Genomic DNA, 22,335 nt, shown 5'->3' on the forward strand with positions numbered 1-22,335 from the left:
TTCCAGGAAGTCAAACACATTTGCAAGCCTATCAGTTCCATGCTTTCTGGAGTCCTCTTTTCTTTGGGCCTACTTTATAGCTGAACTCTTAGGACTTTTCTTTGCATTTTTCCTTTTTTTTTTTTTTTGCAGTTTTTGTCTAGGGCCGGGTTTGAACCCACCACCTTTTGTATATGGGGCTGGCACCCTACTCCTTTGAGCCACAGGCACTGCCCTGCATTTTTCTTATGTTGGACCTCCTGTTTCTAGAGTATCTTATCTTCCTCTTTTTCTTCATTTATTCCTTTCATTTATTGAAGCAAATTCTATGAGAAACAGTAAATGACATGAATACTTTGAAATCTCATGTATCTAAATATGTCTATATTCTTTATTTGTGCTTGATTGACAGTTTAGCGTGATATCCAATGTTGAAAATTATTTTCCCTCAGAATTTTGAAGGCCACTGTCTTCCAAATTCTAGTATAATGTTGCTTTTAAGAAGTCTCAAACCATTCTGATTTTTAATCTTTTGTGTGAGATGTGTTTTCTCTCTAGAAACTTTTAATGTCTTTCTCTTTTTCTCGCTGAAATTCTGCAGTGATGTGACTTAGTCTTTTTAAAAAAATATTGTTTTACACTTTTCAAATTAGAAACTCATATTCTGTGGTTATGAGAAATATTTCTGTATTAGTTATTTGATAATTTCATTCTTTTCAATTTTTTCTGTTCTTTTTCTAGATTCTCTGTTAATTAGATATTTGTCATTTCTGTATAGTCTTAATTTTCTTACTCTTTTCTTCTCGTCCTCATTTATTTTTTGTTGAAAAATTTTTAGAGAAATTTCCTTCTGTTTTCTTATCATTTTCCTATTGGATTTTAAAATTTTAGTTGTTACACCTTTTAGTTGTTACTGTATAAGGACTCCTTCTTATTCTCTGACTGTTCTTTCTTTTAAGCATACTCCTATTTTTTTTAATGCAATATATTTATTTCTCTAAGAAAATACCCCTTAAAAGTATCCTTACGAAGCTAGTGAATGATGCCCCATGATTATATCAATGTACACAGCTATGATTTAATAAAAAAAAATTTAAAAAATTAAAAAAAGTATCCTTATGTTCTTTACATTTGTCTATATTTCCGCTACGTGCTCTTGCTCAGTCTGCTTCAGTTGCTCCCATGTTGGACGCTTCAGGAGATATCTGGTAATCTTTGTCCAATCCCATTTACAAGTAAGACCCTAAAATATCATTCACCTGGGGGGCTTCACTGTTAGTGATCAAGAAGAGACCAGCCATTATGGAGGGGGTTCTTAAATGTCACTGCTGTGGGGCTTTTCTGTTTCCTAAGAGGAGGAATTTAATAGTCCCCTTCTTCAGGGTGGGGATAGGGATTACACAGGAGTCCTAACACAACTGGCTGACAGCCTTTGAGAAGCTGAGCAGTAGAAGGGGTTCTGTCTTCTGTCCTCAGCCATAGCTGACATCTTGCAGTTTGGAACCATATGGTCCAGTGTCTTTGCCAGCATTGAGGCATGTTAGTCTGTCAGCAAGCTGCACACAGAGGGGATTTGACTGAGAGGGCTAACTGCGTTTTACAAAGAGGTTCAACCAATCTTTATCCCATAACTCATGTCAGCCTTCACAGTATCAGGGTACACCAATGCTTGGCACGTCCAGCTTCTGTGGAGAGAACTTTATGGTTTCCTTTTCTGCAGGCTCTTGGTATTCATAGCCCTCTTTCTGCTAATACCCAATTACACCTTCTCAAAATCTGTTGATACTTATTATCAGATAATAAATTAGCAGATAATAAACGTCTCCTCTGACAGTCTCTTAGTACATGTAGGTTTATATCTTCCTAAAAATCTTGTATGCACATTCCTGTAAAGTTCCACGAGGGAGCACAGACACGACGTGTGCTTCATCCATCAGGTTTAACTAAAGGCCGCACATTGTGCGTTAGGCACACTGAACCCTCACATTCCACTCCCTGGGGGTGTGACTGTGGCAGGAACACTTTCCTGCTCTTAACTTCCTTCCTTTCTTTCCTTCTTTTCTCTTGTCTTCCCTTCTATTCTCCGCTGTCTCCAGTATTTTCTCTCTTTTCTTTACACTAAGAGATTTAGCATGGGGAGGTATTGCTTATTCTTAGATTCAGTGTTTCTCACTTCCCTGGTACAGGAAGGGTTAGATGATGTTAGGGAAGTAGGAAATTAGGACTAAGGTAACGAATTCTAAGTCTGGGTAAAAGTGGTACAAACTTGTGTGAGTTGACTAAATGAAAACCTGACAGAAGGGGAAAGTCTGAGGAGTGGGAACCAGACTGGTTACCTAGGTATTTATTACTGTGATGCTCTTCTCTTCTTAATCTACCTTCTGCTGGGCATGGTGGTTCACAGCTGTAATCTTAACACTATGGGAGGCCAAGGTGGGAGGATTATTTGAGGCTAGGAGTTCAAGACCAGCCTGAGCAAGAGAGAGACCTCCCGTCTCTACAAAAAAAAATTTTTTAAGTAGTTGGGTGTGGTGGTGGGCTCCTATAAGCCCCAGTTATGTAGATGGATGAGGCAGGAGGATCTTGTGTTCCCAGGAGTCTGAGGTTGATGTGATCTATGGTGATGCCATGATACTCTAGCCCAAGAGATAGAGTAAGACCTTGTCACAAACAAAGAAAAAACTACCTTCCTTAGCAATACTTACTATTCCATTTTAGACATGTGTACTTTACATTTGAGCATTTTGGGTTTGCATATGAATGTCCTGTTTTGACACAGACGATTTTAATTTCTCTCTTCCTATTCATCTTTGCTCGCTGGGCATTCCCACTTCCACCCCGTGGATGTTCTTTGCTCCCATTCCAGACCTTCAGTAACTTTGGGTCCTGCCTTTCTGATTCCCAGGCCCCTTCTTGCATTCAAATTCTGGACATTGTTCCTGCTTAAAGACTTCACAGACTCCTTGGATAATGATCTGTTTCCCAAATGCAAGACCTCTAGGATGAGTCTGGGTGTGTGAACTTGGGAGCATGAGTGTAGGCTGGATGATCGCGCCCAATTTTTGTGGAGAAAATAATAAATTTTACGTTAAGCCTGCATGATTACACTCCAAAATAGAGGTCAGAGTATACATACTTCCAGACAAATTTCACCTGCTGTTTTAATGTCCTGCTCTGAGACAAGCTCTTACCTATCACTGCCTTAATGAGTCAACAACTAGGGACTATGGAGGATGAAGGTGATGGGGAAAGTTGGATGAGTTTCATCATTGGCTTGTGTTGATCACTCACCTGTGTTAGAAAAGTAACAGTGACATCCTTACCTGGGACTGAGGTTACTTACATACCTGCAACAATACCACTGAGCTCTTTCAACCTTCTCTTTTTTTCTCTGTATGTTTCTTCCGCCTCCTGAAGTTGTGGAAGATACTCTTCTAGTTCATCTTCCTTTTCTTTGTAAATTTGTGCTTCCTTAACATATATTTTCTTTAAAGAAAAGAAAACTAATTGAGAAGTATAATTTTATAGAATTCATGTGACAATTTAAAGAATAGAAGCTTTTTTGAGGGAGAGAGTTCTGTCTGCCTTGGTCTCCTAAACTGAGGTGCATGGGAGGGATCCGGCTAATACCAATTGCTTAATAAATATTTGTGGGCTGACTTACCAAGTCTTTGGCAATCTACAAAATAGGGAGATTAGACTCAATTGGCTCCCTAAACATCTTTTCAGTTCTGTATCTCCATTGCTGTATTTCTATTAATGCTACCCTGTACATAGCTCAAGAACATAGTTGAGAAAATTTCTTTTGGTCATATTTTGTAAAAAGGGAAGGGGGCATAAAGCGGGATACACAAGTTCTAAGAAAAGTGGATATAAAAGAGAAATGGGGAGACGGTAGAAATAATTGGATATAATGCTACAATAAATGGGTAAAACGTGTCCCAAGCAAACCCTGAAGATGATTGATTTCTTGTTCAAACTCAGGTTTTATTTAGTTTCAAAGGAAACGATAGTTGGACCTCTTTCAGCAGATCAGGAGAGATTTAGAATGGTGACTATGGCAGAGACTGCTGCTGACTTTTTAATATCCTTTCTCTGCTTCTTTAATATCAGAGCTCCTGAGTTTCAACCAAGGATATGACTTCCTGAGTTTCAACCAGGTGGGTGTGACCCGTCAGTTGGTGAATAGAGGTTGTGTTTGCTTCTTTGGGGACCTGCACCTACAACAGGAGTGGCGGTGTGCTCTCCTGGTCCTTTTGTCTTTCCCCTGGCTGGAAGAGGATGAGAATGGGAGCCACCACTTGTCCTGGAGAGGCCAGCCTCATGCTGAGGATCCCACCAGCCTTGAGATGGCCTGTACCAGGTGAGAGGAGCAAATGTCTCTTCTAGATACTCAGACTTACAATATTTGATCATGGCCCAGTTTGCTCATAAAATCTTTTCCTTTTAGTTTTTATTTTTATTCCAATTGAACAAACACATAATGTGAAGGAAACACTGCATTCTAGCAGGGAAATGCTGGGCATACTTCTGCACTGGGAGGCAGCTTCACAACAGAGAGACCAGAGTCTGGTTTCCTTTGGACCCATCAAAACAATAATTCATATGCAAGAGAAAGAGATCCATCTAGGAAGCCCCCATCGCCTCCCTGGTTTAGAAGTCTCATGTTGAAATAGGAACGAAGACCTCTTAGACATGCCTTTCAGATTCCCAAATGGGACATATCCACTTAAAAGTGTCACCAAGGCCAGGAAGCCCAATACCATGATTTCCAACAGATTATTCTGGTGGGAATCACTGTGATACAAGCAATGCTGCTTGATAATATAGTTGATATTCCATCTTTTCCAGGCTACTAAGGGAAGGTCCAGAAGGTAAACCCAAAGTCAGTTTCCCAATAAAGGAGGAGAGAAGGTTGTTAACCTTTTACACATCTTTCTGATGTTCCCCGTGTTTTGACAGCTTTGATAGAGCAACTTTCTGGTACCTTAACCAATACATTGATATTCTGGCTTGACTGGGCCCTTCCCAAACTGCCATTACAATCCTTACAGAAAAATTCAGAAGACAAAAATGTATTTTAAAAAACACCATAATTTAAAATACCATAGTACAGAAGCAGGAGTACATTTCTCTAGACCATAAGACTGAGCAGGTCAGAAAACTTGATTATCCATCCTGTGCTCTCTAAGAAAGAGCAGCTTGGGGATTCATGCAGGTGTGTGAGGGCATTGATTCATCCACATCTCCTTGAGGACAGTAAGTCTCTTGCATTATGCTCTAAATGCAGGTGTGGGGTACAGGTGCGGTGTTGCTTGGGCAAATCCTTGCTTGTCTGCAAACTCAGGTCTTTGGAGCAGAGCAGCCAGTTAGCCAGCACCTTCTTCAGACCCTTCCAGATCCTTCCTCAGCATCTCTGATCCCTGAGACACGTGCATGTTTAGGGCAGGGCTCCAGCCCCTGCTGTAGGCCCCTACCTCCCTGAAGTTGGTACCTGGGAAGGGAGAGAGGCCGATGCAGGTCCCGTCCAGTCCATGCTCGTGGGTCCCAGTTAGTCCTTGCTTTCATTCACTCCTGCTTGTATCTCCTTCCCAGGGGCCTGCCCTGCTGAGTTCAGGCCCCAGCCCCAGTTGTGAAGCTGACAGCTGCACTAGACTGTTTAAGGCATAGAAGGTCAAGTCTTAACAATAAGAAACCCTTTTCCTGGTGGCTCCACTTCTCTGATCAAATCCTGCCAGGCACAGGGCTGCAAGATCCAGGAGATCCATTAATGCTCCAGGCATCTGAACTAGGCTAGAACGGATGTACAAAATCTCTGGCAAGCCTTGACAGGAGAATCAGAGTGGAGGGGCCCTGGGGATCCGAGCCAAGGCTATGGAAAAATCAGTTACAGCACTGCCTGAGACAGTACCTCTCAACGCTGGGCAGTGTCTGTTCTGAGCCTGTGACTAACAGAGCCATTTCCCATAGGAGTTATGGGTCACAGAACCCAGTGATTCTGTGGGACTTCTCAGTAGTAAGCCTAATGATTTTGCTTTTGTCTCCTGTGGCTTTGGGCTGCTGGTGGAGAGATCTTACCAACAGTAAGAGAAGAGAGGTCCCACAAACCAGAGGCTGAGCTTGCTCCCTCTCCATTTCAGACTCCTCGTGCCACTGAACCAAAGGCAGACATGGGATTCCAATGTACCCAGGGTAATTGGTGGTGATTACCAAGGGCCCATGGTGCCCAGGCTGCCCCGGGTCCCTGTCTTTGTGTGAATTCGGTATGAATGGGCACAGCCTTGCAGCCAGTGCGCAGCCTGGTGAGCGGCGCACAGGCTGGAGGCCTGTGTGTAGTGGGTTTTCCTGTTGGTTTGCTTGAGTTTTTGGAAATCTACCAATAGTCTCCCCTGCAAAATCTCATACTTCCATTTCACTCATCTTGCTTCATTGCTTTGTAAGCTTGAACACAATATTATATTGGACCCTTACTCCTTATGGCATTCATGACTCAAGGGGATCGCCCCATTGTTTCGCCAGTGAGTGTGAAGTAAACAGCACCAGCGTTATAATCAAAAGATGTCCGAGCAGCTGACCAGCAGCACCCTCTCACCACCTCCTTAATTGCCACTCATATTCAAGCTGCCTTCATTTCTCACTTGGGTTACGCCTTTCACTTCTCAATTGGTCTCTGCATCCATGCTTCGCTTTACCAAATTCTACTCAACCTAGCAGCTAGAGTGGTCCTATTTTAGCAAAAGTTCCGTTATTCCAGCCCTCTACTCAGATCCCACCAGTGGCTTCCTGACCCAGACACAGCCACAGACTTCCAGACTTACACTGGCCTGGAAGCGTGTGGCAGAGCTGGGGTGGACTCAGTTGTCATTCAAGAGTGAGTTTAGCTGATACCCCCAGGGATGGGGTCCTTCACGCTCCCCTGGAGGATGGCCCCCACTCACTGACTGAGTGAGGAGGTGGGACAGGGCAGCCACCATGCCCAGGGGAGGGCTCTTCTAAGGGCAAACCTTGTCCTGAACTCCCGACAGAGAGTTTGTCAGGTGACAGTTTGGCCCGACAGCTTTTCCCAGCCTGTCCTTTCACAGATACTACTCCCTAATCAACTTTGCGCGCCTGATGCTACCTCAGCGTCTGCCTCCAGAAGGTGACGCCCTGTCATCTCTGGTATTCCCTTGTTCCTCCTCAGACCCACAGTCCTGCCTCAGGACCTGCAGGCCTCGCCTGCCTTCCGCCTGGAGTTGCCCTGAAGACACCTGCTCAGCTCCCCGCACCTGCAGGGCTGGGCCCCTCGGACGGCCCTGTCACGGTGGCGCGTGGCTGTATCACACATGCCCATCCTGTCCCACTTCCCTGCTTGACTTTCTCTACAGACAGTGTCTACCACCACCCAGTACTGGTTATTTTCATTCTCCACCCCCCCACAACACAGACTCCAGAGGGGTGGCTAGAGCCTTCAGCATCTGGAAGCACCTCCGGGCACCCTGGAATAAATGCTTCCCGCCTGACGCCTCACCCCCTCTACTGATATTGTCGTGATTCCGTCTCCTCTCTTCCCTGAGTGATGTCTGTTTCCGTTTCACCTTTTCCTATTTTCTGATATCTCTTCCTTGAGTTCCTCTATTTCCACATTGACAATCTTCCTTCTCATCTCTATTGAATTACTTTAAAAAGTTCATTAAAGGAATGTCTAATCTCTGTTTTTATGTGTTCCACACCATAATTTTTCCTGAGCGTTCGTTTTGTTGTAAAGTTTTGTTCACCTTTTCACTTCTTTCTCTTTGGGTATTTTTGTATGAAAGATGTGTCTGCTTCCACTTTTTAATTCATATTAGAAAGAGGTCACTCTCTTTCTAATATGAATTAGATATCTGCAAAAAAAAAAAAAAAAAAGATATTTGCCAGATATCTGCAAAGGGTCTCCTTGGGCTGTGGCAGTGGGAGGGGGTCCAGGTCAGGTAAGATTCTAAACTTGGAAATGTAAGGGTTCCCTACTTTCTTGCTGCTGCAAGAGGCTGTTTCCTTTAGATAAAGGCCCTCTTCGGTGTAGCCAAGATCTCATCTTCCTTTCCAGACCTCGTCCAGTTCAGGAGCGCGTCCACCATCATACTACCACCTCTGTCCTCAGTTTCTCCACCAATGGCTGCCTCTGAGAAACATGCTCTTACCATTTATGGAAATGTTGGTGCCTCAAAAAGTTGTGTTTCCGGCTGTGTTTCCACAGGCCTGGCACCTCTGGGTGCTGGCAGGGCCTTTGCTCTCCGCCTGCCCCAGCAACCATGTGCTCTCCATCTCAGGTTGGTGTTTGGCAGTTACCAAGTCAGTATGACACCCGAGTTTGGGGGAGGGTTTCTGAGATGGAGTTTGTTAATCTTCTCTGCCCCTTGTTACTCTCCCCAGCTATTCCTGCGCCGGCTCCAAATGGCTTCCTGTGAAGCCCCACCTGTCTCCAAGGCTATTGGCAGCAGTTGTACGTAATATGAAGCGTGACATGCACACACACACACACACACACACTCCAGTCACGTTTAACTTCTGCAGTTATAAGAGGTGCTCAATGTAACTTGTGTTCATCTTTTATTATGGGTCTATAATGACTATTACAATTTTAATCCATTTTTTCCTTTCTTAAAATGTGTGCACATTTTTGTCACCCTCTCTGTACGTGTATATATATATATAACTGAAAACACATTCCTTATTGATTTATTACTTCTCCAGGAAGAGAAAAAGAAAGGTTCAGAATGAAATTGTAGCCTGTTTATATGGAAAGATTTGGTTTACATTTGCATTTGTTTTACAATTAGAATGGCATGAAATATTATTCCCCCTGCCTCAATATGGTCATCCAAAAATAAAATTTACCTCATACTTGCTTATCTCTTGTATTAATTTTTTTTCTTTGACAACAAATTCCTCCTCCTTTTCTTTTAATTCTGTGCTAAGTTTTTCAATTTGTGCCATGAATTCTTCAATCTCCTTTGTTCTCACAGTACTCTAGAGAAAAACGATTTGTTATTTTTTTCTTGCAGTGAGCAGTCTGACATTTTCAAACAGCCACATAAATGGATATCTCTTTGTATGAGACTTTCTCCATGATTTCTCTGTGACCACAAATTAGGATCATTTTTCCTTCCAGAAATTATTATTTTTTTCTTTTAAAAAACTTATTTATATTCATTTTACATATATTCTGTTTATTATAATTTTTTTTAATTTATTGTTGGGGATTCATTGAGGGTACAATAAACCAGGTTACACTGATTTCATTTGTGAGGTAAAGTCCCTCTTGCAATCCTATCTTGCCCCCAAAAGTTGTGTCATACACCAAGACGCCACCCCACTCCCTCCTTCCCTCTCTCTGCTCTAAATCTTGCTCCACCCCTCCCTCCTTCTTTCTCTCTCTGCTCTCCCCTTCCCCCACCCCCACTGTGACCTTAATTGTCATTAATTGTCCTCGTATCAAAATTGAGTACATAGGATTCATGCTTCTCCATTCTTGTGATGCTTTACTAAGAATAATGTCTTCCAAACAATATCTGTCAATGACATGAGCAATGGTAGGAATGGGAGATGGGGGGAGGGGCAGAGGGTACATACAGGTACCAAATAAATGATGTTTGGGTTAAAAAGGTTTCTAATTACATGCTTCAAAAGTATATTTTGGAGAGAATTCCTACTTTATTTGATAAATCTCTCTAGTTAGTATAACAAATGAATGCATTTCTTAAGAAAATTAAATAATTCACTATAAATATGAAGTCAGCATGTCACCTCTAATAAGATAAGATTTAATTAAATCACAAAGGAGAATTCCTGACATGCAACGCAGAGGACTAATTCTAAGTTCCTCGGGTTTCCTTACCTCATTCATTAATGACATTCGTTTAATTTCTGCATTCCTAATATTTTCTATAATAGCATCTATTTCAGCCTTTATATTGCTTGTCCAACGGTCATGCTTTTTTTTCAAACAAGCTAGTTTCCACTGATTCACCATACTAGATATTAGAACAAGAATAATTACTATTAAATTGACATGGCAATTTACTACAAAAAAAATGAAAGCAAATGAATCCGATTATGATTACACAAAATTGTGTTATTACAACTGCAGACTAAGCACATTAACTGAAAAAAAAAACAAAAACAAAGACAAAACCTGAACTGTGTCTGCGAGTTCCTTCAGAGTAGGAAGCTCCACCCGCTCATCCAGCAGAACCGTGGAGAGGCACATGTGGCAGGTGCCTCCTTCAGGTAAAGGATAGAAATGGGGAAGGCGTGGAGGCAGATGGAAAAGATGTCCAGGCGGAAATAATAGTGAAATCACCTAAGTTGCCAATGTGCTGATAAGAGATCACAGGCCTCTGGGCTCTTGACTTTTTCTCATCATAACATAAAAAAGCTACATGTTTGGAGAATGATAAAAATGCACAACTGAGTCTTACAAAATACATAATAACATTAATAACAACAATAATAAATACAGCCAAGTAGTAACAAGAGTTTTTTAGATACAGTATTTTACATGGAACTTCTCTTTAGTATTCACGACTACTTTATAATGTGGCTACCACTTTTATTCTCCACTTTACAGGGATGGCAGCGAAGAGAGATTATTAAGAACTTGGCCTTGGGGGCGGCGCCTGTGGCTTAGTTGGTAAGGCGCCGGCCCCATATACCGAGGGTGGCGGGTTCAAACCCGGCCCCGGCCAAACTGCAGCCAAAAAACAGCCAGGCGTTGTGGCGGGCACCTGTAGTCCCAGCTACTCGGGAGGCTGAGGCAAGAGAATTGCCTAAGCCCAGGAGTTGGAGGTTGCTGTGAGCTGTGTGAGGCCACGGCACTCTACCGAGGGCCATAAAGTGAGACTCCGTCTCTACAAAAAAAAATAAATAAATAAAAAGAAAAAAAAAAGAACTTGGCCTTGGTGGCAAAGCTAGGAAGGGCAGGCCCAGCACAGCAGCCCACCTGCAGAGCCTGGCCCTCCCCAGGCTTCTAGCACTCTCCAGCCCACCAGCTGCTTCACACAGAAGCCTGGATGAACATAAGGTGCTGGCAATTTTACTCTTTGGGACTTCACTCAGTTGAAATGGAAAACCTTGGTTCTGCTCAATGCCAGAAAAATCAAACCAACAAACACATCTAGGTCTGAGAGAACTCACACACAATTTAACTTAGGAAAAACATTCCCTCGGGCTCTAAGTACCAACAAGCACTCTGCTTTGTTCATTAAGATAACATTTATGATAATATAAATAAACTTTTCTTTTTTTTTTTACCATCTCTGAGTTTCTCTTTGCAGGTTTTCCACCAGCATTTTTATTTGTTTCCGATATACTTGTTGTGTTGCTCTAAAAACAAGAAAAATATATTGGAGTTTGTATTTGTGGGAGAATATACATTCTCTTATACATATAAGAGAATGTTTGTATTAGAAACTATGTGTAATTCTTATGCTGAATAAGGTGATAGTCTAATTAGAAGGCGCAAAAATCCTCACGAAATAACTAAAAGACTTTAGTGGGAGAATGAGAGGCAATGGCAATTCTATGATTTTGCAAGGGTTGAGGTGGCAGCCAAGGAAAGAGGAGAAGAGACTCTGTAGAGGCGGTTAAGGAAAGGCTGCTGAAGGTTAATGTTCAGCAGAGGGAGAAATGGGGGTTGTCAAAGTGGAGGTGCAGACTCATCAAGGAAGGGATGACATGACTCGCAAAGACAGAGGAAAACTGCAGTCCCTGAGTCAAGACTGCTATGACATAGTAGTCTCGCTGTCCACAAAGACACCAAGGGAAAGAAAACACCAGACCCAAGAGCAGGTAAGGTCAATAGAAGTCTATTTTTATTCTCCTTCCCCTCCCCTCCCATTAAATGCTTTGTGCACAGAAATGAGTTGAAAGCCAAATAAGTAAAATGCTGCTTTATATCTTTTGAAAGATAAGAATACTCATAAATGAACTTCCAATTTGCAATGCTATTAAATAAAGTTTTGAAGGCTAGGAATATTCATAAGTGGAACTCGGAATGTGAGACACTGTTAAATAAAGTAGAAACACAGCGACATGAAATTAATGGGCTCTTAATTTCCTATCAAAATTAATCGAATATCTTCCCCTGAACCTCTAAGTTATTCACAATTTTCCCCAAACTTACTGATTTTGTATATTTACACATGTAATAAAATACACAAAGAACTTGAACCAGCTTAAAAAGAAAGCAACATAATATTTTTAAAAGTCCTAAATGGACAACTATGTTGGGCCATGAATTTGGCGTTAAGGTTTCCAGAGCAATGATGTAACAAATGATTATAAAATTTTCACTTATCATAATAAAAATAAAACCTGACTCAATGCAATTCCATTTTCCTGCTCTTTCATAAAAGTAGTTCATAATTTTCTGTCTGAAGCTGACATAGTGAGAAATCGATGTCTAGATATATTATTTAACAACATAGTGACAACTATTCCTTTCTGTCACATTCCAGATTTCTGTTGGTGTATGTTCAAATTTTCCTCACCATTTATCTTCATTGTCTTATATTCAAATCATGTTTCTCCCCCATTTGATGAGAAAAATATGACTTGCTTTTAAAGTGTAGTTTCAGATTTGTTTGTTTGTTCAGAAAGGGTCTCACTCTGTCACCCAGGCTAGAGTGCCACGGCATCATCACAGCTCCCAACAATCTCAACTCTTAGGCTGAAGAGATCCTCTTGCTCAGCCTCCCGAGTAGCTGGGACTACAGGCACCTGCCCCAACACCCGGCTAATTTTTCTATTTTTAGTAGAGACAGGGTCTCACTCTTGCTCAGGCTGATCCCAAACTCCCAAATGAGAATTACAGGCGTGAGTCACTGCGCCTGGCTCTAGTTTAAGTTTTGAATTTTTTTTTTTTTTTTTAAGGCAGTCTTACTATGTTACCCTGGGTAGAGTGTCGGGGTGTCACAGCTCACAGCGACCTCCAACTCCTGGACTTAAGTGATTCTCTTGCCTCAGCCTCCCAAGTAGCTGGGACTATACGTGCACGCCACAGCTGCCGGCTATTTTTTGGTTGTAGTCGTTATTGTTGTTTGGCAGGCCTGGGCTGTGTTCGAACCTGCCAGCTCTGGTGTATGTGGCTGGCCCCCTAGCCGCTGAGTTACAGATGCCGAGCCTTAAGTTTTAAATTTTTATACAACAAAACGGATTCCTTGATTTCAGCTTCTTTCATCAACCAGTCTCTGGTGGTGTTTTCTAATTCACATTCTATTTTTCAGAGTCATGCCTGCTTCATTAATCATTTCAGGTGGGTTCGTCTTGCTCATCTGCCTACTAAACTATCAATTGCTTTATGCTTAGTGTTAGAAGTGTATGCTGGCAGAATATTTATGTAAAACATTTTGACAATAATTATGAAAGTTAAAACATGCATCTTCCTTTGATCCCATAGTTCCTCTTTTAGGACTTTATTACAAAGAAATAGTCACATAGGTAAGCAAATATATGTTAAGGGATGTTAATTTTAAAAATTGTTCATAGGCTGGGCGCTATGGCTCATGCCTGTAATCCTAGCACTCTGAGAGGCTGAGGTAGGTGGATTGCTTGAACTCATGAGTTCGAGACCAGTCTAAACAAAAGCAAGATTCCCAACTCTACTGAAAAATAGAAAAACTGAGGCAAGAGCATTGCTTGAGCCCAAGAGTTGGAGGTTGCTGTGAGCTATGATGCCACAGCCCTCTACCTAGGGTGAAAGCTTGAGATTCTGTCTGAAAAAAAAAAAAATTTTGTTTGTAATACAGGAAACAGAAAAAAATCCCAAATGTCCATCAACAGAGTGCTGTTTAAAAAAAATATAGTATAATCTGTAAAAGGAATAACATGTGGTTGGAGAAAAGAATGAGAAAAAATGTTCCATATATATAATTTTTCTCCTTCATTTTGAAATAGTTTCAAATGCAACAGATACATGGAAAAAAATAATATTAATACAAAGAATTCCTATATACCTTTCGCTAACTTTTCCAAATGTTAACATTTATGTTATTTGTTTTATCATTCTGCCAGGTATGATTTTAAGAGGAAAAAATCCAGTTATAAGAGAGCACAATCCAATTTTGATATACACATACATATGAATATATGTTTGATTCTCTCTGTGGAGAGACGGAAAGACTAGGGTAACTTTCACTCTCTGAGTTACGTATTTCTATATTTGAATTTTAAAATTAGATACAGGCATTACTTTTTTAATCAGAAAAAGAAAGTGATTTAGAGGCTGGGCACGCTGGCTCACGCCTGTAATCCTAGCACTCTGGGAGGCCAAGAAGGGTGTATTGCCTGAGCTCACGAGTTCAAGACCATCCTGAGCAAGAGTGAGCATCATGGCAGGCACCATCTGAGCATTGTGGCAGGTGCCTATAGTCCCAGCTACTTGGTGAACTGAGGTAAGAAGATCACTTGAGCCCAAGAGTTTGAGGTTGCCGTGAGCTATGACTCTCAACCTCAAGGTGACTGAGTGAGACTGTCTCAAAAAAAAAAAAAAGAAAAGAAAAAGAAATTGATTTAGAATAGCAGAATTAACATCACAGGGGGTGAGGGTTCCTCTGGTCTGACAGCTTCTGTAGAATTTAGCACCCATCTCACCTTTCAATGAAAATGACTTTTCTAGACTGTGAAACAGAAAAAGATAATTGTAAACTTTCTTTCTTTGGCATATTAGAAATTGACATAGATTTATTTATTTTATTTATTATTTAGTAAGAATATGCTGTTTTATCATTTAGTAAGAAAATAAATGCAGAGAAAAGATTAGAAATTTCAAAGGCGACAAACATACCGATAAAGTTCATTCAGTGTGATAAGTCCTTCTTCCATAGTTTTGATATCTAGTTTCCTTTTTGATAGTAATTTTTCTTTTTCAACAATAAATGTCTGTTGTTTCTGATTTCTATCATGAAAAGCAGAGTTATCATTTGTTGAACACTGACATAATCATTTTTAATTCCTCAGCAGAAGAAAATGTGCAAACAGAAATAAAAATTTATCTTATTTTTTAAGGGTCAGGGTCATACTCTATTGCCCAGTGGCTCAATCATAGTTCACTACAGCCTTAAACTCCTGGGCTCAGGGTATCTGGGGACAAACTGCCACAGCTGGCTAAGTTTCAAAATTTTTTGGTAGAGAACTGGGTTTTGCTGTGTTTCCAGGCTGGTCTTAAACTCCTGGCTTTAAGCAATCCTCCTGCCTTGGCCTCCCAAAGTACTGGAATTATAGCTATGGGCTACCCCACCCAGCCACAAATAAGAATTTAAAAAGTAGCTCAGAGAGTTCAGATCATAAACTATTTACCAAATAACTTAGTAAAAGTAAAAACAAAGCCTCTTTGGTAGTGGCTGCTAATTCTAAATTTATGCCTAAGATTTTCAGAAAATTTATGAAATTCTCAAGCCACTGAAAGAACCTTAACTGGAACGGTAACCGCAAGCAAAGACTTTCTTTCTTTTTTTTTTTTTTTTGTAGAGTCTCACTGTACCGCCCTCGGGTAGAGTGCCGTGGCATCACACAGCTCACAGCAACCTCCAACTCCTGGGCTTAAGCGATTCTCTTGGCTCAGCCTCCCGAGTAGCTGGGACTACAGGCGCCCGCCACAACGCCCGGCTATTTTTTTTGTTGCAGTTTGGCCGGGGCTGGGTTTGAACCCACCACCCTCGGTATATGGGGCCGGCACCCTACCAACTGAGCCACAGGCGCCGCAAAGACTTTTCTTTTTTCTTTTCTTTTTGTAGAGACAGAGTCTCACTTTACCGCCTTCAGTAGGATGCCATGATGTCACAGGACTCACAGCAACCCCTAGCTCTTGGGCTTTCCACGATTCTCCTGCCTCAGCCTCCCCAGCAGCTGGGATTACAGGCGCCTGCCACTAGGACTGGCTATTTTTTGGTTGCAGTTCAGCCAGGGCTGGGTTTGAACCTGCCACCCTCCGTATATGGGGCCGGCGCCCCACTCACTGAGCCACAGGCGCCACCCAAAGTTTACTTTTTTTTTTTTTTTTTTTTTGTGGTTTTTGGCCAGGGCTGGGTTTGAACCCACCACCGCCGGCATATGGGACCGGTGCCCTACTCCTTGAGCCACAGGCGCTGCCCAAGCAAAGACTTTCTACAGATCAACACTAAGTTAGTGATTGCTCGGAATCATAAAATAACCACAACACTAAAAAGTTAATTATCATTGGTGGGTTTTGTCTTAGCCAGCTCAGGCTGCCATAACAAAATGCCACAGAATGGCTGACGTACCCCACAGAGTAGGGGAGTCCCTCTCAGTGAATTTACCAATCCGCCACATTCCAGCAGGAAAGGTGGAGTCAGTCAGATCCACTCTGCATACTGGCTCTGCCTCTTACTAGGAGTGTGATCTCAAAGCCAAGAAACTTCACCTGTGGATAGGCTCCATTTCATCAGCCATAAAGTGAGGATTATAATACCTACCTCACCAAATGGAGAAATTAAACAAAATGTGAAGTGCTTGACCCAGTGCGTGGACTGGTGAAGTAAAAAGTAGTTATTTTTTGGTCTCAATTTACTGGAGAGAGTAAGAAGCCCTAAAGAAGTTTATAGTTTAAAAAAAAATAAGAAGTTTATGGGTTTGTTCAAATGCCCAGACACTGAAGGAAACCTGTCTATAACAGAGAGTATTTTATCTAAGTGACATTTCTTCAAAACTGCTATGAAATGAATTGTGCCTCCCCTCTTTCCTCCAGAATTTATATGTTGAAATCCCAACCCCTAACAAAATGAATAGACTAAGGTGATGAGATAGAGATAGACTAGGGTGATGCTTACTCTCCAAGCTAAACATTTCTATGTGTGATCTTAAAAATCAGGTACAATCATTATGTTTTTAAAATCAGAAAAAAATTAAAAATTGAAGTGATTTAGAATGCAGAAATCAATATCATAGGGAGTGAGTGCTGTGATAATGTTCGAGCACATTATAAAGATGGGGCCTGTGGGAAGTAATAGCTTTGGGTGAAGTCCTGAGGCTGAGACCCTTATGGTGGGATTAGTGCCCTTCCGAGGAAAGACACCAGTGAGCTTGCTCTCTCTCTCTCTCCCCACCATATTAAGGACACATGTGTGGCCATCGGCAAGTCAGGATGAGGTCCTCACTAGCTCCTGACCATGCTGGCACTATGATCTCAGATTTCCAGCCTCGAGAACCATGAAGAAATACATTTCTATGATATTTTGTTACAGCAGCCTGAGCTAAGACAAAACTCAACAATGATAATTAACTTTTTAGTATTATGGTTATTTTATGATTCAAACTGATAACTAACTTGATATTGAACTGAGGAAAGTTTTCACTTGAAGAATAAATACAAACAGTATTATTCTCAGCAGGGTGTTCAACTGTAGGAGATAAAAATTATTGCAACAACTCTCTGCAGTGTGAATGTTACAACAATGAACATAAACTCAGCTTCCTAAGAGTGGGCCTGTCCACTGTCACTACACTTCCACAGGATTTGAGAGTGGAAATGCATTATTACTTGTCTGTAATTTCACGCTTGTATGATGTTATTCGGCAATATTGATTAAGAAAATATCGGTGAGTGTCCACTACCTGCTAAGCAATGTACGAGGTTCTAGGGACATTGTTATAGTGGGACAGAGTGAGTGCTCTGAAATATTTGCAGTACACTGAGGCCAAGGGATTTTGTGTCCAGCTGATCACAAGGGAGTAAATGATGGAAAGAAATGACTTCAGGAAGCCAGGAGTGGTGGCTCACACCCATAATCCAAGCACTCTGGGAGGCCGAGAAGGGTGGATCCCTTGAGTTCAGGAGTCTGAGGCCATCCTGAGCAAGATTGAGACCCCATCTCTATTAAAAAGTGGAAAAACTGGGCAGGCATTGTGGCAGGTGCCTATAGTCCCAGCTACTTGGGAGGCTGAGGCAGGAGGATTGCATGAACCCAGGAGTTTGAGGTTGCCGTGAGCTATTGGTGCCATGGCACTCTACCCAGGGCAACAGAGTGAGACTCTATGTAAAAAATAAACAAATAAAAAGAGTTTAGAAGGTTGTTGTTTCAGTAGGATCATTCTGGTAGAAGGCAGATGGATAAGTTAGGGAGTAAAGAGAAGAGGGGAAGGCCTTTGGAGAGGCAAGCCAAACCAAAGAGGCTGAAAGTGGTGAAAAGAATGACAAGTAAGACATTTCTGAGCAATATTTAGGAGTTGGAATTAGCAAGCTTTCATGACTGACTGGAGTCCAAAAGAACAACTTTTGAGTGTGTGGGTTAGAAAATTGTGTCAATAACCAGACCCTTCTCTGAGAAAGGGAATATAGGTACAGACTTTCTGACAAAGGCAACTCTCATAGTTTCTGTGGATAGACTCACAGGGGAAGAGCATAATTATTGTTTTGAGAATCTGACTCTAAAGTGAAAGTACTGGATTTAGTTTTTATGGATTTGATCTGATTTGGATAAAGAAAACTACTTAGTAGAATACACTTAGTATTAGAGAGGCAGCTGAGGGGTGTGTTTGTGTATGATTGGGTACACAACATTTCATTGTGGTCAACGGGTTAGTATTCGGAGAGTCACCACTTCAATGGCAAGAAGAGCACCCCATAACTATGGCCTGTGAGTCACATATGGGTTGCGGGCAGGAACATACTCTTCATAGATCTTCCGTTTTTGCAAATAAACTTTCTCCTCCTCAGTTAAGATAATCCTGTGTTGCTTCATAATAAGCTGTATCCTCTGTCGTAGCTCTTTATTGTCTAGTCGAAATCCACGTAGTCTTTCACCCATCTAGAGAAAAACAAAAGAATTTAATGAGAGGACTTGCTCCACGCTTCCTTTGAGGGCAGTCAGCCAGCATCGCGTGGGCAAATCCCTAGAGCCCTGGGTACTCTGTGTAGCACACAATGAATCAGTTGTGCCATAAAGGTTGAGTGACTTACATCTACAGCAAACACGCGATTGTACATTTTGAGGCCCTTTCTATGAGAAGTTATGAAAAACATGCAAAAAAGGCAGTAAACATATCCATAAGATGATAGAGCAATAATCCACATCAAAATAAGAAATGGAATGAATAAGCTGTGATCATTCAGCAGCACCTGTGTCACCTCGTCCCAGCATGTCAACTATACGAGGGAAAAGAAAACAGAACATCCACAGTAGCTTTTGCTCAAAACTTCTTCGACTAGATATTATACTTGTGTCTTATCACGTATTTCTATAGTTCCCATTCTTCATGAGGTAAGAATTTGTGCTTCTTAAATTACTTTGAGTGAGGGAAGGCAGGCTTAGTAGGCTGAGGCTATTAAAATAGCTGGATTAAAAAAAAAAAACAAAACCTTTCTAGGAGTGTTGAAGAACTAGCACAATGATAAGGAATTATTAGGTCTAATTCTGGGCGATAGCAAGAAGCCAGACAGTGAGGCTAGCACTTCAACCTCCTCTTGCCGGAAGGACATGTACTAATATGGAAGTACCCACTTGGAAAATGTGTTTTGGTATTCTTGCAGAGCCAAGGGGACAGAAGCCAACATGAAGAGCTTGTCCAGATGAGGATCCCAAAAAATCTCTCAGCATTGAGACCCAAGGAGCTTCACCCTCTGCCTCAGGGTAGACGGGAAGTTATCAAGTCACGTTCCAGCCTGACTCTACCAGAGAACCTTAAGGTGGGTTAAGGTGTTTGGGACTGGGGACATCCTACACATCTGTAGAAGCAAACACAAATCTGCTCTTGGGGAAGATGCCATCGTCATGTTTGTCTTCATAAACACTTTTTCAAGTACAATGTCTAGCTTATAGTTGCCTACCAGGAGAAGAAGAAAATACGACAATAAAAACAAAAAGAGTGGCAGAAACAACAGACTATAGACACAGACTCACAAAGACATTAGATATTGAAATGATCAGACAGTGAATGATAAAACTACCAGGCTTATTATGATCAAAGAAATATTAACCACACTTGAAAATTATGACAGGAAATTAGAAACAGTAATGAGTGACATAACAGATTTGAAAGATACCAAATAATAATACCCATTGAAAAATATAACCAAAATTAAGAACTCAGGTAAGACTGTTCAGCCTAGAATGCAGCATGGAGAGACAAAATGTAGAAAATACAGAACAGAAGGGAAGACACAGAGAGAACACAGACACACACGTTCTCTCTCACACACAAATAACCACACACGTGTAAGAGAAGTCTCAGAAAGGGAGGAGAGAGAAGAGGGGGAAAGAAACGTATCAACAGATAAGGGCTGAAACTTTTAAAGAACTTACGAAACACAGCAATTTGCAGATTTAAGAAGCCAGATAAATCCCAAAGAGAATGAATAAAAAGAAAAAAACCTGGACACACCATAGTGAATCTGAACAACTAAGGCAAAGAGAACAGAGAAACCCTAAAATAAATGAGACACACCCCCCTTTATGGATCGGAAGATTCAATCTTATAAAGACGGTGGACTCCTCTTTAAACTGATTTGTAGATTTAGTACAATCTCCGTCAAAATCCAAACAGGATTTTTGGCAGAACTTAATAAACCAATAGAAACTCAAAGGTTTGAGAATAGCTGAAGCAAGCTTGAAGAACAAACTTGAAGGATTTATACCACTAGCTACACAGATTTATTTTATTTTGTTTTTATTTACTTTTATTTATTTTTTATTCACAGATTTATTTTAAAGTCACTGATTATAGCAATTTGGTTTTAGTGTGAGAAGCCATAAATAGTCCAGATAAATAGAACAGAGAGCCCGCAGTCCACACATGTACTTATGACACAGTTATGATCCACACAATTTAGCACAATAGTGTGGCTGCAACATAGTGGAGGAAAGCATTCTCTTTTCCCTAAATGGGGCCACTTAGTTAGACAACTTGATAGCAAAATATGAATCGTAACCACTGTCATACAACACACACACCCAAAAATGTGAGTTGGCTTGTAGTCTTGAATGTGACTATCAAAGGATTGATAAACTGGACTTCATTAAAATTAATAAATTGCATTCACCAAAAAGATAGATACATGCAAAAACACTACACACTGATAATTTATGTACTGTTTCATCTCTGTATAGTATTTCATAATAAATAGTTAGATCCAGCAATTCTACTACTGGGTATATATTTAAAAAAAAATCAAATCACTGTGCAGAGATGTCTGTACCCCATGTTCACTGCAGCAACATTCACAATAGCTAAGATACGGAATCAACCTAAGTGTCCATCAACGGGTGAATGGATAAAGAAAATGTGGCATTATACCCAAATGTACACACAGCAGAATATGATTCAGCCTAAAAAGGGGAAATCTTGTTATTTGTGACAACATGGATGAACCTGGAGGATATTACGTTCAGTGCAATAATTCATGCACGAAAAGACAAATACTGCATGATCTCACTTAGATGTGGAATCTAAAGAAGTTGAACTTGTAGAAAGAGTAAAATGGTCACTAAGGCTGGCAGGGGTGGGGGTCTGGGAACTTAAAGAAAAAAATATTGGGGGGAAAAGTTAAAGTATATTTAGAATAGAATTTAATGTCATCTTTGAGCTTTCCTTTAATAACTCGTGAGGATTATAATTAGCTGTCACTAAGAGACCATAATTGCTACCCTAGTGCAAATAATAAGTGGGACAGAGCCTCGCCTCCTTTACGTGATCATTCACTTGTACTCAAGAAATCTGGCTGAGGGCTGTGAATTGCAGTGAGGTCCCTCTAGGCCTGCTCCCTTGACTAAGTGAGCCACACTAATTTAGGGGGCCTAGACTGCTCAGAAACGTCATGGACTAAACAATGGGGAGCTATTTATCTGGAGGTTGTCCAATAACTCCTACAACAGGAAACAAACAACAGGAAAAAATATTTTGCTCAAAAAATGAAAGGCAAATTTAAAACCAATCAACTATCCTTGCAACTACAAAATCAGAGTAGGCCTAGCGCATAGGGGAAGCTATCTCTAATGCCATAGCTCATGAAACCAAAAATGGAAAGAATTAAATTGGTACAAATCATTCTTCTGGAAGGGAATTGCCTTTGATAACTTTGTTATCCCTCGGGGCATAAGTGCAGGCCTCAGACAGAGGAAGGAGAGGTTGTTCTTTGTAACAGAGGGAAAAGAATTTGGGTGTGGGATGGTCATGTACCCTAGAGCAAGAGGACGCGTGAAGAACTATAAAAGGAAGAAATGGTGGTAAACGAGATAGCTTCCTGCTCTGCAATGTGATCCTCTCCATGACCACTAAAATTTTCAACGAGGCTTACAATAGATCCCAAAATGCTTAGTGTTACTAAATTTGTTTTAGAAACAAATTTAAAGAGGTGAATTTTCTATACTGGTTGACTTGGCA

The 22,335-nt window shown here is 41.0% G+C and overlaps 1 protein-coding gene across 1 annotated transcript in view; it reads right to left on the minus strand.

Annotated features, from left to right (window-relative positions):
* The window catches only part of CCDC175 (coiled-coil domain containing 175), a 77,031-nt gene that overhangs the window by 23,180 nt on the left and 31,516 nt on the right, over positions 1-22,335 (minus strand). Inside the window, exons 9-14 of the mRNA XM_053601879.1 lie at positions 18,628-18,764; positions 14,786-14,896; positions 11,254-11,325; positions 9,839-9,974; positions 8,839-8,970; positions 3,327-3,465 (exon numbers count right to left, since the gene is read on the minus strand). Coding sequence (XP_053457854.1) covers positions 3,327-3,465; positions 8,839-8,970; positions 9,839-9,974; positions 11,254-11,325; positions 14,786-14,896; positions 18,628-18,764 — 727 coding nt within the window. The remainder of the gene's footprint in view (positions 1-3,326; positions 3,466-8,838; positions 8,971-9,838; positions 9,975-11,253; positions 11,326-14,785; positions 14,897-18,627; positions 18,765-22,335) is intronic.

The sequence above is a fragment of the Nycticebus coucang genome, chromosome 9 (genome assembly GCF_027406575.1).
Source record: "Nycticebus coucang isolate mNycCou1 chromosome 9, mNycCou1.pri, whole genome shotgun sequence".
Taxonomy (NCBI): Eukaryota; Metazoa; Chordata; class Mammalia; order Primates; family Lorisidae; genus Nycticebus; species Nycticebus coucang.